This window comes from Bufo bufo, chromosome 3 (genome assembly GCF_905171765.1).
Source record: "Bufo bufo chromosome 3, aBufBuf1.1, whole genome shotgun sequence".
Classification (NCBI taxonomy): domain Eukaryota; kingdom Metazoa; phylum Chordata; class Amphibia; order Anura; family Bufonidae; genus Bufo; species Bufo bufo.
Genome location: NC_053391.1, coordinates 263,779,535 through 263,795,679, shown reverse-complemented (window position 1 = coordinate 263,795,679; position 16,145 = coordinate 263,779,535). Strand labels below are relative to the sequence as shown.

General features: G+C 44.6%; 1 protein-coding gene across 2 annotated transcripts in view; it reads left to right on the top strand.

Annotated features, from left to right (window-relative positions):
* The window catches only part of GGNBP2 (gametogenetin binding protein 2), a 350,746-nt gene that overhangs the window by 310,754 nt on the left and 23,847 nt on the right, over positions 1–16,145 (top strand). For both annotated transcript variants that reach the window (XM_040424123.1, XM_040424122.1), the window contains exon 9: positions 2,558–2,711. In XM_040424123.1, coding sequence (XP_040280057.1) covers positions 2,558–2,711 — 154 coding nt within the window. The remainder of the gene's footprint in view (positions 1–2,557; positions 2,712–16,145) is intronic.

Below are 16,145 nucleotides of genomic sequence, written 5' to 3'. Positions count from 1 at the left end.
GTTCCATTCATTTCTGTGAGTTCCAGAAATAGCCAAGCGATATTGTCTCCAGAACTCTGGAAAAAATGAGTTAGTTAAATTGTTTGCCCAACCTGCCAATTACTTTATTTTGGCGAGGATCAGAGGAGTATGGGGTCCCAACAGTGGGACCCCAACACCTATCCTGTGGATACAGGATAACAACCAAAATACCCTTTATGTGTTTTTCTTTCAGAGTTGTATGTATTGCTGGGAGATCAGAACTGACCAGAAATTGGCTTGGCAGGCCAGGAAAATCAATCTGTTTTCCCCAAATAGCTTTAAATTTCAAGATACAGTTCAGTTTCAGATACACTAATCTCCTAATAACAACATTGTTTATCCTAGAAATAAACGCTGTATCCAATGAGCAGCAAACCATTTCCTCCCTTGATAAAGTGCTCTTTGTATTTCAAAAGAACTTGAGTGATCTAGGTCCTAATTTCCAAAGAGACCCAGTAAACACACCTTGGGATCAGCCACAATATCCATTTCCAAGACACTTGTAATAACATCCAACACAGCCTTTCAGTTCTCACTCTGCTCTCTACATTCCCACATTATATTTAGAAGATGGGCATCTAGAGACAGTGGAATTGCCTCACACTCCAACCTGATGCAAGAATGAGGGGGATTTATACACTTCAGAGAGGTGGTGCGCTTCACTAGGAGACAGGGCAGAAGTCGCCACATTCCTATATGTGAATTTAAATGAATTGTTAGATGTGCATTGATGTAGCTTTGAGTGACATGTAATCTTGCCTGGTTCATGGGGGTTTAGCACTTGCAGAATACTGGCTTGCGTGTGCCGATCCCTGAGGGAAATACTCAGGCAAGAGAGTATAGGGTCAGTCGTGATTACATCGCTGCTGCCTAATCCTGTCACTCAAAACTGGGGGTGCATGGGACAGCATAAGGAGTGTGGCTGTCTGTGTAATGAGGTGAAACAGTGACATCCTTGTTGTACCAGCAGTTAATTTGCATGTCAGGAAACAAAATAATTTCTCTGGAATGCGGGCACCAATTGGGATAGGAGAAAAAGCATTTTCAGTAAACCAACTCACATCTAACAATGCATTTGGATTGATATGCAGGTATATGGTGACAAATGTCCTTTAAATGGAATGTATCAATATGAAATACCCCATTGTTTAAATTACATTTTATGTTCTTTTTAAAGACTTTTTGATGCCATTTTTAATTTTCCACGTCAATTTTCATATTTAAACAAAAAACACAAAATCCTGTAATTTTCACACTGGCCATAAAGCCTAATAAGCTCCACTTCCTGGTCTGTACAGATCACCTCTCAGCAGTTAATTGCTTATCTTTCATTCTAATCCTGCCTGTAATGATATCACCTCTGTGTATAGATTAGACCGGATCCACTGCTCACAATAAGTGATGTCAAAGCTCTATTCTTTCCTTGTACAATGACCTCTGTACAGATCACAGAGGTTGGTTTAAAGCAATTTTTAAAGGGGTCGTCTGCTTTTTTTTTAATTTGAACTATCCTCAGGATAGGTCATCAAAATCAGATCGGCAGGGGGCGCAACACTGCCTTCTCTTCATTGTTTACCTGCTGGCCATTGCAAACAGTAGCACTGAGTAGGTGGACCGATCCTGTTACCTATACACTTGAATAGGAAGGAGTCGTCCCATTGAAGTGAATGGGACGGCTTAGGTGTAAGAGCACTGCTTTCTCTTCAAACAGATGATCGGCGGGGTACCAAGTGTTGGCCTCCCCACCGGTCGGATATTGATGACCTATACTGAAGTTAGGTCATCAGTATTAAAAAAGCAGACAACCCCTTTAATGCTTTCTAAATGCTGTTAAGAAGAGACAGAGGGGATATGATAGAAACTTTTAAATACATAAAGGGAATCAACTCGGTAAAGGAGGAGAGCATATTTATAAGAAGAAAAACTACCACAAGAGGACACCGTTTTAAATTAGAGGGGCAAAGGCTTAAAAGTAATATAAGGAAGTATTACTTTACTGAGAGAGTAGTGGATGCATGGAATAGCCTTCCTGCAGAAGTGGTAGCTGCAAATACAGTGAAGGAGTTTAAGCATGCATGGTATAGGCATAAGGCTATCCTTCATATAAGATAGGGCGAGGGACTATTCATAGGATTCAGATATATTGGGCAGACTAGATGGGCCAAATGGTTCTTATCTGCCGACACATTCTATGTTTCTATGTAAGAACAGCTCAGGCAAGATGGCAGACCCCATAATCATAATCAATTGTAATGGGCGCTATAACCAGTTGCACTGCTAACTAACCTACCTTTAACCCCTAAACCATCTATCAGACCCCAAGCTTTAAGTTGCTGTAACTGAGAGGCCAGAAAATACAAGGGCAGGACACCTCAGGGCATCTTAGTTTTCTGTAGACTTTCAAACATTATTCTACTAAAATGTCTCTTCCGTAGTGGGGTTCTGAGAATCTTTTACTTCAATAAAATTTCAGATTGTCATCTCAGAGATTAAAATTTATGTCCATCAATAAATACATGTTTACTTTTGTCCCCAGGACCCTTCAGTATATGTTGGAATGGGTTATAATTCCTGCAGTGGCTTAGAGGATAACAATGGTTTTGTGAAAGTCGCAAATGAAAATTCTCCATGTTCCTCGTGCACATGTCCAAGTTGCAATGGCCTGTTGGTATCTTCAAGCATGAAAAAAGGTAAGGTTATAATAACGCTGGTGCAGTGAGTAATGGTCATCTGCATTGCAGACTTAATTTCAATGTTGCTGTTGTTCCTGTGATGTTTAACCCCTTAAGGACCCGTGACGTACATGTACGTCATAACTGAATATGACTTAAGGACCAGTGACGTACATGTACGTCACGAGGTCCGCGGAGCTCTGGGGAAGGAATGCGGGGGAACACCTATCTCCTCCTAGGTCAGGCAGGGGACACCAGTGTTTTGTGGCCCCGGCCAGCGTTGCTATTGGCTGGAACAACGCTCCAGCCAATGGCAGCGCTATAGCTGCACAGGATGAGTCAGAACTTCCCTGCTGGTGACTGCATGCAGAGAGGTTCTGTGCTGCTTGTTGGGACTTGTGGTGCACATCACAGCGATTTAACCCCTTTCCTGCTGAAAAGAAGAAAGAAAAAAAACAAAACAACATCTGGAATAGCTGCACAGATTTATAATTTTTTTTTCATTTGCAGCTGTTTCAGATCCGTAAACCACCCTTCGTCCCTGTCCCTTCCCACTCCCCCAACCCACCCGTCCTTTTTTTTTTTTTACGGACGCCATTTGGCGTGTGGGCCCCATAGAAATGTATGGGTCCGCAATTCCATTCCGCAAAATGCGGAATGGAATTGTATGGCGATTTGGCCGACCCGAAAATGCTGCGATTATATATGAAGAGGCCCCGCGCACATAACTGGCTTTGTGTGTAAAGTATTTTACTAGTGTGTGAAACAATCTCTCTCCTATTGATAACCGGTCCAGCCTCTGTACTCACTTTCACGATGAATGCACTGCAGCGAGCGGGCCGGCCGGCGCGTGACTGACGTCACTTAGTAACGCTCCTGCTTCCTGAAGTGGGAGGAGCATTACTAAGTGACGTCAGTCACGCGCCGGCCGGCCAGCTCGCTGCCGCTCGCTGTAGTGCATTAATAGTGACAGTGAGTACAGAGACTGGCCATGTTATCAATAGGAGAGAGCTTCTTTTACACACTAGTAAAATACTTTACACACAAAGCCAGTTATGTGCGCAGTTTAGGACACATGAGGGGACACATAGGGCCATGAGGGGGACCAGCATAAGATGCTATATGTCTTATGCTGCCCCCCCTCATGGCCCTATGTGTCATAGCACACATCCCCTATAACAGCGTCCTCCACAGATCCCCCATAACAGCGTCCTCCACAGATCCCCCACATAAGTGTCCTCCACAGATCCCCCATAACGGCGTCCTCCACAGATCCCCCATAACGGCGTCCTCCACAGATCCCCCATAACGGCGTCCTCCACAGATCCCCCATAACGGCGTCCTCCACAGATCCCCCATAACGGCGTCCTCCACAGATCCCCCATAACGGCGTCCTCCACAGATCCCCCATAACGGCGTCCTCCACAGATCCCCCATAACGGCGCCCTCCACAGATCCCCCACAACACAGCGCCCTCCACAGATCCCCCACAACACAGCGCCCTCCACAGATCCCCCACAACACAGCGCCCTCCACAGATCCCCCACAACACAGCGCCATCCACAGATCCCCCACAACACAGCGCCATCCACAGATCCCCCACAACACAGCGTCATCCACAGATCCCCCACAACACAGCGTCATCCACAGATCCCCCACAACACAGCGTCATCCACAGATCCCCCACAACACAGCGTCATCCACAGATCCCCCACAACACAGCGTCATCCACAGATCCCCCACAACACAGCGTCATCCACAGATCCCCCACAACACAGCGTCATCCACAGATCCCCCACAACACAGCGTCATCCACAGATCCCCCACAACACAGCGTCATCCACAGATCCCCCACAACACAGCGTCATCCACAGATCCCCCACAACACAGCGTCATCCACAGATCCCCCACAACACAGCGTCATCCACAGATCCCCCACAACACAGCGTCATCCACAGATCCCCCACAACACAGCGTCATCCACAGATCCCCCACAACACAGCGTCATCCACAGATCCCCCACAACACAGCGTCATCCACAGATCCCCCACAACACAGCGTCATCCACAGATCCCCCACAACACAGCGTCATCCACAGATCCCCCACAACACAGCGTCATCCACAGATCCCCCACAACACAGCGTCATCCACAGATCCCCCACAACACAGCGTCATCCACAGATCCCCCACAACACAGCGTCATCCACAGATCCCCCACAACACAGCGTCATCCACAGATCCCCCACAACACAGCGTCATCCACAGATCCCCCACAACACAGCGTCATCCACAGATCCCCCACAACACAGCGTCATCCACAGATCCCCCACAACACAGCGTCATACCCAGCCGCGTCAGCGGCTCATATGGGAAAATCCAAGCAAATAGACCTCTAGCACAATTCCCTTAAAATATTGCATCGCATAACGTTATCGCAATTTTTAGGGCCCTAATCACAATCGCACAAAGTTCCCATATCGTGCAATATATATATATATATATATATATATATATATATATATTTATTATATTTATATTATATTACACAGTCAGGTCCATAGACATCGACACAATTCTAACATTTTTGGCTCTATACACCACAATGGATTTGAAATGAAACGAACAAGATGTGCTTTAACTGCAGACTGTCAGCTTTAATTTGAGGGTATTTACATCCAAATCAGGTGAACGGTGTAGGAATTACAACAGTTTGCATATGTGCCTCCCACTTGTTAAGGAACCAAAAGTAATGGGACAATTGGCTTCTCAGCTGTTTCATGGCCAGGTGTGTTATTCCCTCATTATCCCAATTACAATGAGCAGATAAAAGTTCCAGAGTTCATTTCAAGGGTGCTATTTGCATTTGGAATCTATTGCTGTCAACTCTCGGTGAAGGAAGCTATCATTAGGCTGAAAAAAAACTAAACAAACCCATCAGAGAGATAGCAAAAACATTAGGCGTGGAATAAAACTGTTTGGAACATTCTTAAAAAGGAACGCATCGGTGACACCAAAAGACCCGGAAGACCACGGAAAACAACTGTGGTGGATGACCGAAGAATTCTTTCCCTGGTGAAGAAAACACCCTTCACAGCAGTTGGCCAGGTCAAGAACACTCTCCAGGAGGTAGGTGTATGTGTGTCAAAGTCAACAATCAAGAGAAGACTTCACCAGAGTGAATACAGAGGGTTCACCACAAGCTGTAAACCATTGGTGAGCCTCAAAAACAGGAAGGCCAGATTAGAGTTTGCCAAACGACATCTAAAAAAGCCTTCACAGTTCTGGAACAACATCCTATGGACAGATGAGACCAAGATCAACTTGTACCAGAGTGATGGGAAGAGAAGAGTATGGAGAAGGAAAGGAACTGCTCATGATCCAAAGCATACCACCTCATCAGTGAAGCATGGTGGTGGTAGTTTCATGGCGTGGGCATGTATGGCTGCCAATGGAACTGGTTCTCTTGTATTTATTGATGATGTGACTGCTGACAAAAGCAGCAGGATGAATTCTGAAGTGTTTCGGGCAATATTATCTGCTCATATTCAGCCAAATGCTTCAGAACTCATTGGACGGCGCTTCACAGTGTAGATGGACAATGACCCAAAGCATACTGCAAAAGCAACCAAAGAGTTTAAGGGAAAGTGGAATGTTATGCAATGGCCAAGTCAATCACCTGACCTGAATCCAATTGAGCATGCATTTCACTTGCTGAAGACAAAACTGAAGGGAAAATGCCCCAAGAACAAGCAGGAACTGAAGACGGTTGCAGTAGAGGCCTGCAGTTAAAGCACATCTTGTTTGTTTCATTTCTAATCCAATGTGTTGGTGTATAGAGCCAAAAATGTTAGAATTGTGTCTATGTCCCAATTCTAATTGAGATAGAGAGATATATATATATATATATATATATATCAATCTCAATGTTACATTTTTAGCCAGTGTTCAGTGTAGTTAATTTTTATGCTACAGTTTTTGCACGCACGATCTGTAAGCTTGCTGCTCAGTTTGCACTGGAATTTTTATTTTTTATTTTTTTTTCTTGTTGCAGAAAAGACTTTATTTTTTTTTTTACAACTTTTTTCTCTATATTTCAAATTTATTACAAGCTTCTTCACGTGTGAAAACACTACTTACACACCCCACACTAAATAAAAGTTTACACTTTCCACACATCACACCCCAATAAAATATAAAAATAGCCCATCCACCCCAATGAGTTCACTCCCCCCTCATCATCATCATCTGCTGATGAGGGACCCTCTAGAAGGCGCCCCAGGGTAGCAGAGGAAGTAGCCCCCCAGAGTGACCCCATATGGACCCCACAACCTGACTAATATCAGCCCCAAATTCCTGAGTTTGTGGGTAACTCAGGAATTCAGATTGTGCCGGCTTCACTGAGCTAGATTTTTTTCAAAATCTTTTTCTCTGAAGATTTTGTAAATTTAATGGTGGCCCAAACCAATTTATACACCCAACAATTTATTTCCCAGAACCCTACTTCGCCATACGCTAGGTTTGACCCCAGTAGATGCAGCAGAGATGAAGTTTTGGGGACTCGTGCTGCATATGGGCGTAGTAAAAAAAAAAAGTTGGGCAATATTAGAGTTTGTAAATCTGAGTCTGGTAGAAAATGTCCAGTCAGACCATGACCCGGAAGCGATTTGAGTCAATTGGGAAATTCCTACACTACATTGACAATGCACAGTGCCCACCCCAAAACGACCCAACATTTGACGGTTTGTTCAAAGTTAGGCTTGTCATTGACCACATCAGCACAAAGTTTGCTGAGGTATACAACCCAGAGAAAAATGTCAGTGTAGATGAGTCCCTATTACTGTTCAAAGGGAGGATTAGATTCCACCAGTACCTGCCTAACAAATGGACAAGGTATGGCATAAAAATATACAAACTCTGTGAGAGTAGCTCCGGGTACACCCACAAGTTCCGCGTTTATGAAGGGAAGGATTCCAGGATAGAACCCCCAGATGGGGGCCCCATCCTAGGAGTTAGTGGGATGAGTGTGTGGGACTTGCTGCACCCACTGCTGGATAAGGGTTGCCACCTCTATGTGGATAACTATTATACCAGCATACCCCTATTCAGGTCCCTAACTGCCAGAGGTACTGTGGCTTGCGGCACAGTGCGCAAAAATCAGAGGCCTCCCTAGATCCCTGGTAGAGCAACCACTAAGAATGAGTGAATGTAGGGCTCTCCGCATTGAGAACATGATGGTGGTTAAGTACAAGGACAAGAGGGACGTCCTTGTACTGACCACCATTCACACTAATGCCAGCTCCCCTGCCGCTGTACGAGGTACCACTTCCACTGTCCCCCCTTCCTACAGTGCCACACAAAAAATAAAGTGTGGTACAAAAAGCTGGCCGTACACATTGTACAGATGGCAATGTGCAATGCATACATCCTATTTAAATCTTCAGGCCACAAAGGAACTTTCCTTCAGTTCCAAGAGGAGGTAATCAGGTCCCTAATTTTTCAAACCCAGGCTGGGGAGGGTCCCAGTACTTCAGGAAGTCATGATGCCAGTGTCGTACCAGGGCAACATTTTTCAGGTCAAGTCCCCCAGACAGCAAGAAAGGGAAGGACCCAAAAAAGATGCAGGGTGTGTTTCAAAAGGGGGATAAGAAAGACACCATTTACCTGCCCTGTGCATGCAGGAATGTTTCAGAATATACCACTCCTCCATGGAGTATTAATTTAATTGAATCCTTTATGCTCCCTGTAATATTTCTACTTTTAGATCTCTGATTTAGTCCACCTCCCTTGCATATCCACTTTCAAACGACCACTCCATATTCTTTTGAGACACAACTGTTTGGTAAAAAGTACCCTTTCCACCCCTTTAAATGTTCGTACGGGGGTGCTTCTTCCAAAATGGGGTCACTTCTTTGGGTTTTTCATTTCTGGGGACCTCAGGAAATTTATTTAATGTGACATGGCAGCTAAAATCCATATCCTGTTTATTCAGCCCTGTAAAAAACGGTTTTTGCACTTTGCCTCTAGAGACCTGCTGTGTGCCAATACAGCAGGCTACAAGCACATATGGGGTGTTTCCTTAATGGGGAGCATACTGCGGTGCATTTTTCTACTTGTGAAAGTGAAAAATTGGGGTCCGCTAGTAATTTTTCATTTTAACAAATGTGTGCTTTGAAATCCTTTCTCTAGTATTTCCCCTTCTGTGAGACACCTGTTTGCTGTAAAGTACCCTTTCCACCACTTAAAATGTTTTTACGGGGGTGCTCTTTCTTGTGGTTTTGTGGTTTTTCATTTCTGGGGACCTCAGGAATTTGTGACATGGCACCTACAGTTCTGGCCAAAAGTTTTGAGAATTACATAAATATTGGAAATTGGAAAAGTTGCTGCTTAAGTTTTTGTAATAGCAATTTGCATATACTCCACAATGTTATGATGAGTGATCAGATGAATTGCATAGTCCTTCTTTGCCATGAAAATTAACCAGCTCAGGACCCAGGATTGCGTCTTTGCGGCGGCCCTGTTATTCTGAGTGGATGCGCCGGCGCGTCATCTCGCGAGACGCGATATTTCGGGCAAAGCCGGCCCGCGCATGCGCATCGCGGGCCAGCAAAAGTTAAAAGACAAGTTCGTCATAAGCCTGCCAGCCAATGATCGTCGCTGGCAGGCTGATGATTTTCAAAAAAACGAATCAGAAGCCAGTTAACACATTATATTTATAAATACAATGTGTTAAATGGCTTCTGTGCTCCTCTGCTGGTCCTTTTCTTCGGTTGGTCCCAGCAGAGGAGCACACATCAGTGAGTACACCCAACACTACACTTAGCCCCCAGATCACCCTCCATCACCCCAATTAACCCCTTAATCACCCCTTGATCGCCCCTGTCAATCACCTAGTGAAAGGGAAAAAAGTGATCAGTGTAAACTGTCACTTTTTTTTTTCACTGGTATTGACTGTTAGGTTTTAGGATAGTTTAGGCCCCTTGGTTAGGTAGATGGCGATCGTTTAGCGCCCAGCCCACCGCACCGCAGTCACTGATTCGCTGATTAGCGTATCGCTAATCAGCATTGGTACTTTTATAGTATCTGTAAGTGATCAGAACTGATCACAGTCAGATCTATAATAGTATTAGTGTCACCTTAGCTCGTCCTCCACCCAAAACGCTGTGTTTGCCCGATCAGGCCTGACGTGCGTTCACCCACGCCCGCCCCGCCGCAGTGACAAAAAATATTTATTTTTTTGATCACTGCACAATCACTTTACAAGCGCTGCGGCGATAAAAAAATCAGTTTTGATATTTTTTAGCAATCGCAGCGGCCTCCGGTACTTCGCTAGCCTCCCATTTGTAAGACAGGCTTGCTTTTTTTCTTGGGTAGTCTCAGGGAATACCCCCTAAATTTAGTTGACCAAATGGCAAACAAGGGGTATTCTTCTGAAGAGGCCTACAGGCTTCTGACCCAGTCGGATGAGGAATGGGAACCCTCATCTGACGAATCCAGCGGGTCAGAATATGAACCTGTAGAAAGCAGTGGCAATCTGACCCAAAGTTCGGACGAGGAGGTTGAGGCCCCTGATACCACCAGGCGTACCCAGCCCTGTGTTGCTACACCACAGGTTGCGCAGGATCCGCTTCAAGGGCAGCAGAGTGGGGCTGGCGCTGTCGGATTACGTTGTGAGGCATACACCAGCAGCGCAGCCCATCCTGGACCTAGTACCAGCACTGCCGTACAACATGGTGAAGTGGCTAGCACCCGAAGGGCAGTTGAAGCTGGTACGGTGGCACGTGCATTAGTTCCCCCGTCGCAGCCACCGCACAGACAGGCCCGTAGAGCCCCTAGAGTCCCTGAGGTGCTGGCAAACCCTGATTGGCAGCCCCCAACTTCACCCGCACTTGTAGTTCCCCCGGGTTGAGACAGCTCAGATCGGTTCAGCACTGGGGGTTTTTGAGCTGTTCTTGACTGCGGAGCTCTTGGACTTAGTTGTGGCAGAAACAAACCGATATGCCACTCAATTTATAGCCGCCAACCCGGGAAGCTATTATGCCCAGTCTTTCCGGTGGAAACCCGTTTAAGTTTTCGAATTAAAAATTCTTCTGGGCCTTCTCCTCAACATGGGCTTAACCAAAAAGCATGAATTGCGGTCATATTGGTCCACGAACCCAATTCATCACATGCTCATGTTCTCTGCTGCCATGTCCAGGACACGATTTGAGGCCATCCTGCGTTTCCTGCACTTTAGCGACAACAGCACCTCTCGTCCCAGAGGCCACCCAGCTTTTGACCGTCTCCACAAAATTCGGCCCCTCATAGACCACTTCAACACCAAATTTGCAGATTTGAATACCCCTGAGCAAAACATCTGCGTAGACGAGTCCCTTATACATTTTACCAGGCGCCTTGGCTTCAAACAATACATCCCAAGCAAGCGCGCCCGGTGTGGGGTCAAATTGTATAAGCTCTGTGAAAGGGCCACAGGCTATACCCACAAATTTCGGATCTATGAGGGTAAAGATCAGACCCTGGAGCCGGTCGGTTGCCCTGACTACCTGGGGAGCAGTGGGAAGACAGTCTGGGACTTGGTGTCACCCTTATTTGGCAAGGGGTACCATCTTTATGTGGACAATTTCTACACAAGTGTGCCCCTCTTCAGGCATTTGTTCCTAGAACAGATTGGCTGCTGTGGCACCGCGCGACCTAGTCGCCGGGGCTTCCCCCAATGGCTCGTTACCACCCGTCTTGCAAGGGGGGGAGAGGGCTGCCTTGTGTAACCAAGAACTGCTCGCGGTGAAATGGAGAGACAAGCGTGACGTTTACATGCTCTCCTCCATTCACGCAGACACGACAATCCAAATTGAACGAGCAACCAGTGTCATTGAAAAGCCCCTCTGTGTCCACGAGTATAATTCGCTCATGGGAGGGGTGGACTTCACTGACCAGATGTTGGCTCCTTTTTTCTTCTTTCCCGCAGAACCAGACTCTGGTATAAGAAGGTGTCTGTATATTTAATTCAATTGGCTGTATATAATAGTTTTGTTCTCTACAGTAAGGCTGGGAGACAGGATACTTCCTCAAATTTCAGGAAGAGATCATCGAGAACCTCCTGTATCCAGGAGGTTCCGTGGCCCCATCCACCAGTGTAGTGAGCCGTGTACACGAGCGACATTTCCCCAGTGTCGTTGCTGGTACCTCAAACCGACCGCCACCCCGAAAAAAATGTTGTGTCTGTAGCAGGAGTGGAATAAGGCGTGACACCCGCTATTTCTGTCCTGACTGCCCTGACCACCCTGCCCTATGCTTAGGGGAGTGTTTCCGGAAGTACCACACACAGGTACACTTAGCATAGGGATTGCGTTTCACAGGACAGGCACACAGGGCTATTAGGGCCCTTTCACTCAAAACTGCTGCAAACCTCTCCTTTCACCTGGGACAAAGTGCATAATATACTTCGCCACATCTTTGGGCGATTTGCGCTTTGCACATTGTCCCATGGGGAAGGAGAGGTTTGTCCTATAAAGGTATAAAAATCACCGGTAAGCAAAAAAGTTGACGTTCTGTTCAAAAAGTTAAATAAAGTTTATATGTTCCGTTCAAATGTTATTATAAAGTTAATAAACTTATTGCGTTGCGGCCTGTTTTTTTTTATTTTTATTATTTTTACTTTTTTTTTTTTTTTTACCTTCTAGGTGGACCAACCGATGAACCAGCTGCAGCACTGATGTGCATTCTGACAGAAGCATTGCGCTGCTGTCAGATTACACAAAAGTCGGTGTATGCTGCGCTGCAAGACGAGATTTCTCCTCTGCAGTAAAAGATATGTTTGGCGGTGTTCATATGCTTTGGCAAACACTTTGTATATAAAAAATTAAAAATCCCGGCAATGATTTATTCATCCACATCGATTGATGTGAATGGAGAAATCGGGTTTGCCAGGGCATACGCAGATGCAGCAAAAGTACTGAAAACGTTGTTTTATCCCCTGCCTGCGCGCTTCTCCACACATGCTTGAAGTCAAGGAGGCAGTGGCCTCCTTGCTTTAAGTCATGATAACCACGCCCCCTTCCCTGTCCCTTCGCTGTGACTGACAGCGCTTATGCACGAGAGTTCGGCTGCCTTTGTCGAACAGCCGACTGTCAGTCACAGTGAAGGGGACGGGAAGCGGCGCGGTTACCGTGACTTGAAGCAAGGAGGCCGCTGCCTCCTTGACTTCAAGCATATGTGGAAGCAGGTTCTTACGGACGCGGCAATACCGAATATGTATACTTTATGTAAGTTTTATACAATAACAGCATTTTTGAAACCAAAAAAAAATCCTGTTTTATTGTCTCCATATTCTGAGAGCCATAGTGTGTGTTTTTTTTTTTTGTTTTTTTTGGGATGATTGCCTTAAGTAAATTTTTTGCAGGATGAAATGACTGTTTGATTTTGGGGTGCGTATGACTTTTTGATCGCTTGTTATCGCTCTCTGCAACTACCCCTCATTGTTCTGTAAAGGGCTGACACCTTTTAGATTTATACTTTTTACTATTTATATAAATGAAGAACATTTTAGGGTTAGTTTTACACTTTGGCAATGAATCTGTCTGTCTCCAGTTAAGTAACAGTTTATAAGGCCGAAAAAAGACATCTGTCCATCCAGTTCGGCCTGTTATCCTGCAAATTGATCCAAAGGAAGGCAATTTTCCCCTCTGGAGTCGAAGGATTTTTTTCCCCCTTAAATCAGGCAATCAGAATAACTCCCTAGATCAACGACCCATCTCTAGTAGCTATAGCCTGTAATATTATTACACTCCAGAAATACATCCAGGCCCCTCTTGAACTCTTTGTGAACTCACCATCACTACCTCCTCAGGCAGAGATTTCCATAGTCTCATTGCTCTTAACGTTAAGAATCCTCTTCTATGTTTGTCTACGAACCTTCTTTCCTCCAGACGCAGAGGATGTCCCCTGGTCACAGTCCTGGGGATAAATAGATGATGGGAGAGATTTCTATACTGACACCTGATATATTTATACATAGTTATTAAATCTCCCCTCAGTCTTCTTTTTTTCCTAAAGTAAATAACCCTAATTTTGATAATCTTTCAGGGTACTTTAGTTCCCCCCCGTTCCAGTTATTACTTTAGTTGCCCTTCTCAGAATCCTCTCCAGCTCTGCTTTGTCTGCCTTGTTCACAGGAGCCCAGAACTGTACACATTACTCCATGTGTGGTCTGACTAGTGATTTATAAAGTGGTAGGACTATGTTCTCATCACGGGCATCAATCCCCCTTTTGACCACCATTATCTTATTGGCCTTGGCAGAAGCTGTCTGACACTAGTTTCTACAGTTTAGTTTGCTGTTCACTAAAATTCCTAGGTCCTTTTCCAGGTCAGTGTTTCCCAGTGTTTTACCATTTTAGTATGTACTGGTGACTTGCATTATTCCTTCCCATGTGCATAACCTTACATTTGTCAGTGTTAAACCTCATTTGCCACTTCTCTGCCCAAGCCTCTAATCTATCCAGATCCCTCTGTAGCAGTATACTGTCCTCTTCCGTGTTAATTACTTTAGACAGTTTAGTGTCATCTGCAAAAATTTATATATTTTACTGCGCAAGCCTTCTACAAGATCATTAACAAATATATTGAAGAGAATAGGGCTCAATACTAACCTCTGAGGTACTCCACTAGTGACAGTGACCCAATCTCAGTGTGTACCATAAATATCCACCCTGTTTTCTATCATGAGCCAGTTACTTACCCACATACAGTCCAAGCATTCTCATTTTATATTCTAACCTTTCATGCGGTACAACTTCAAATGATTTGGAGAAGTCCAGATATACGACATCCATTGATTTGCCGCAGTGACGTCTATAACTTACCTCCTCATAGGTAAGTTATAAGATGCATCGGCCCATAAGACGTCACACGCCTGCGCTGCCTGCTTCATTCATAAAGTGGGAGGAGCAGGCGCGTGATGTAGTAAGTTATGCTGCCGCAGCCCAGCCTCCTGCCTGCTACGGAAGTTTGTAATAAGTACTACAGACTGGATTGCACATGATTTCTATAGTTTAACATTGCCTACAGGTTAGATATGATTATTACAGTGAGCAGGGCCCAGTGTAATAGAATACAGTGACTGCATTGGGCCCAGCTGCCATTGCAAAACCAGATGCCGGCCCCAGCCCCTCCTCCCTCCCCGCTGATACACCTGCTGCGCTGTGCAGCATCGCGGCGGCGGTGTATCAGTGTAAATTGAATTATTCGCCCCGTAAGACGCACTGCCATTTTGCCCTTACTTTTGCGAAAGATAATACAGTAAATTAGACATGACCGATCTCTCATGAAGCCATGTTGATATGGCGTTTTTTGCTTATTTTATTGAGGTACTCCAAGATAGAATCTCTTAGAAAACCTTCAAACAGTTTACCCACAACAGATGTTAGACTTTCCGGGTTCTGTTTTTGGACCCTTTTTGAATATTGGCACCACATTTGCTATGCACCAATCCTGTGGAACACGCCTTGTCAGTATAGAGTCCTAAATATCAGAAATAAGGGTCTGGCTATGACGTTACTTTATTCTCTTAGGATACGGGGGTGTATGCCATCTTTTTAAGACGCTGCATTTTACATTCTGCATTTCATCTTGCAGTTTATTTTCAATCAATGAATGCAGTGGAGAAAAAAAATATTTAATAGCTTTTGCTTTCTCCTCATCGCTCTCTGCAACTACCCCCTCATTGACACCTTCACATTTATACTTTTTGCCATTTATATCATGAAGAACATTTTAGGGTTAGTTTTGCTCTCTTTGGCAATTAATCTCTCGGTCTCTAGTTTGGCTGCTTTTATTTGTTTTTTACATATTCTATTTTTTCCTTAGTTTTTCAGTACTTCCTTGCTACCCTCTCTGTTTTAGTGATTTAAAATGCTTTCTTTTTGTAATTTATTGCTTTCTTTACATTTCTATTTATCCACATTGTTTTTTTTCTTGTTCCTTAACCTTTCATTCCTTTTTATTTTATTCACAATTAGAATTTTAGGATGCTTTTAAAAATATCCCATTTTGTTGCTGTATTTTTATTTTTGAGGACTTTGTCCCAGTTAGTTAGGCCTATGGCCTCTCCTAGTTGGCTAAATTTAGCTTTTTTGAAGTTTGACTACTTTTGTTCCTCTGTGAAGTAACACTTTTGAATGACAATTGGAAGGTTATTACTTTATGGTCACTATTTCCCAGGTGTCCCCAACCTGCACATCTGTTGTTCTGTCAGTCCAGTATGGCTGTCCTCTAAGTCGGGTCGTGATCCAGTTGGGAAAGGTAATTGTCTTTGGTTATTGCCAAGATCCTGTTTCCTTTATGAGATATACAGGTTTCAGTTTCCTTCTCTTTATCTGGGTAGTTGAAGTCCCCCATAATAACAATCTCATTATGATCTGCTGCCTCTTCTATCTCGTTTAGTAATTAGAACATATA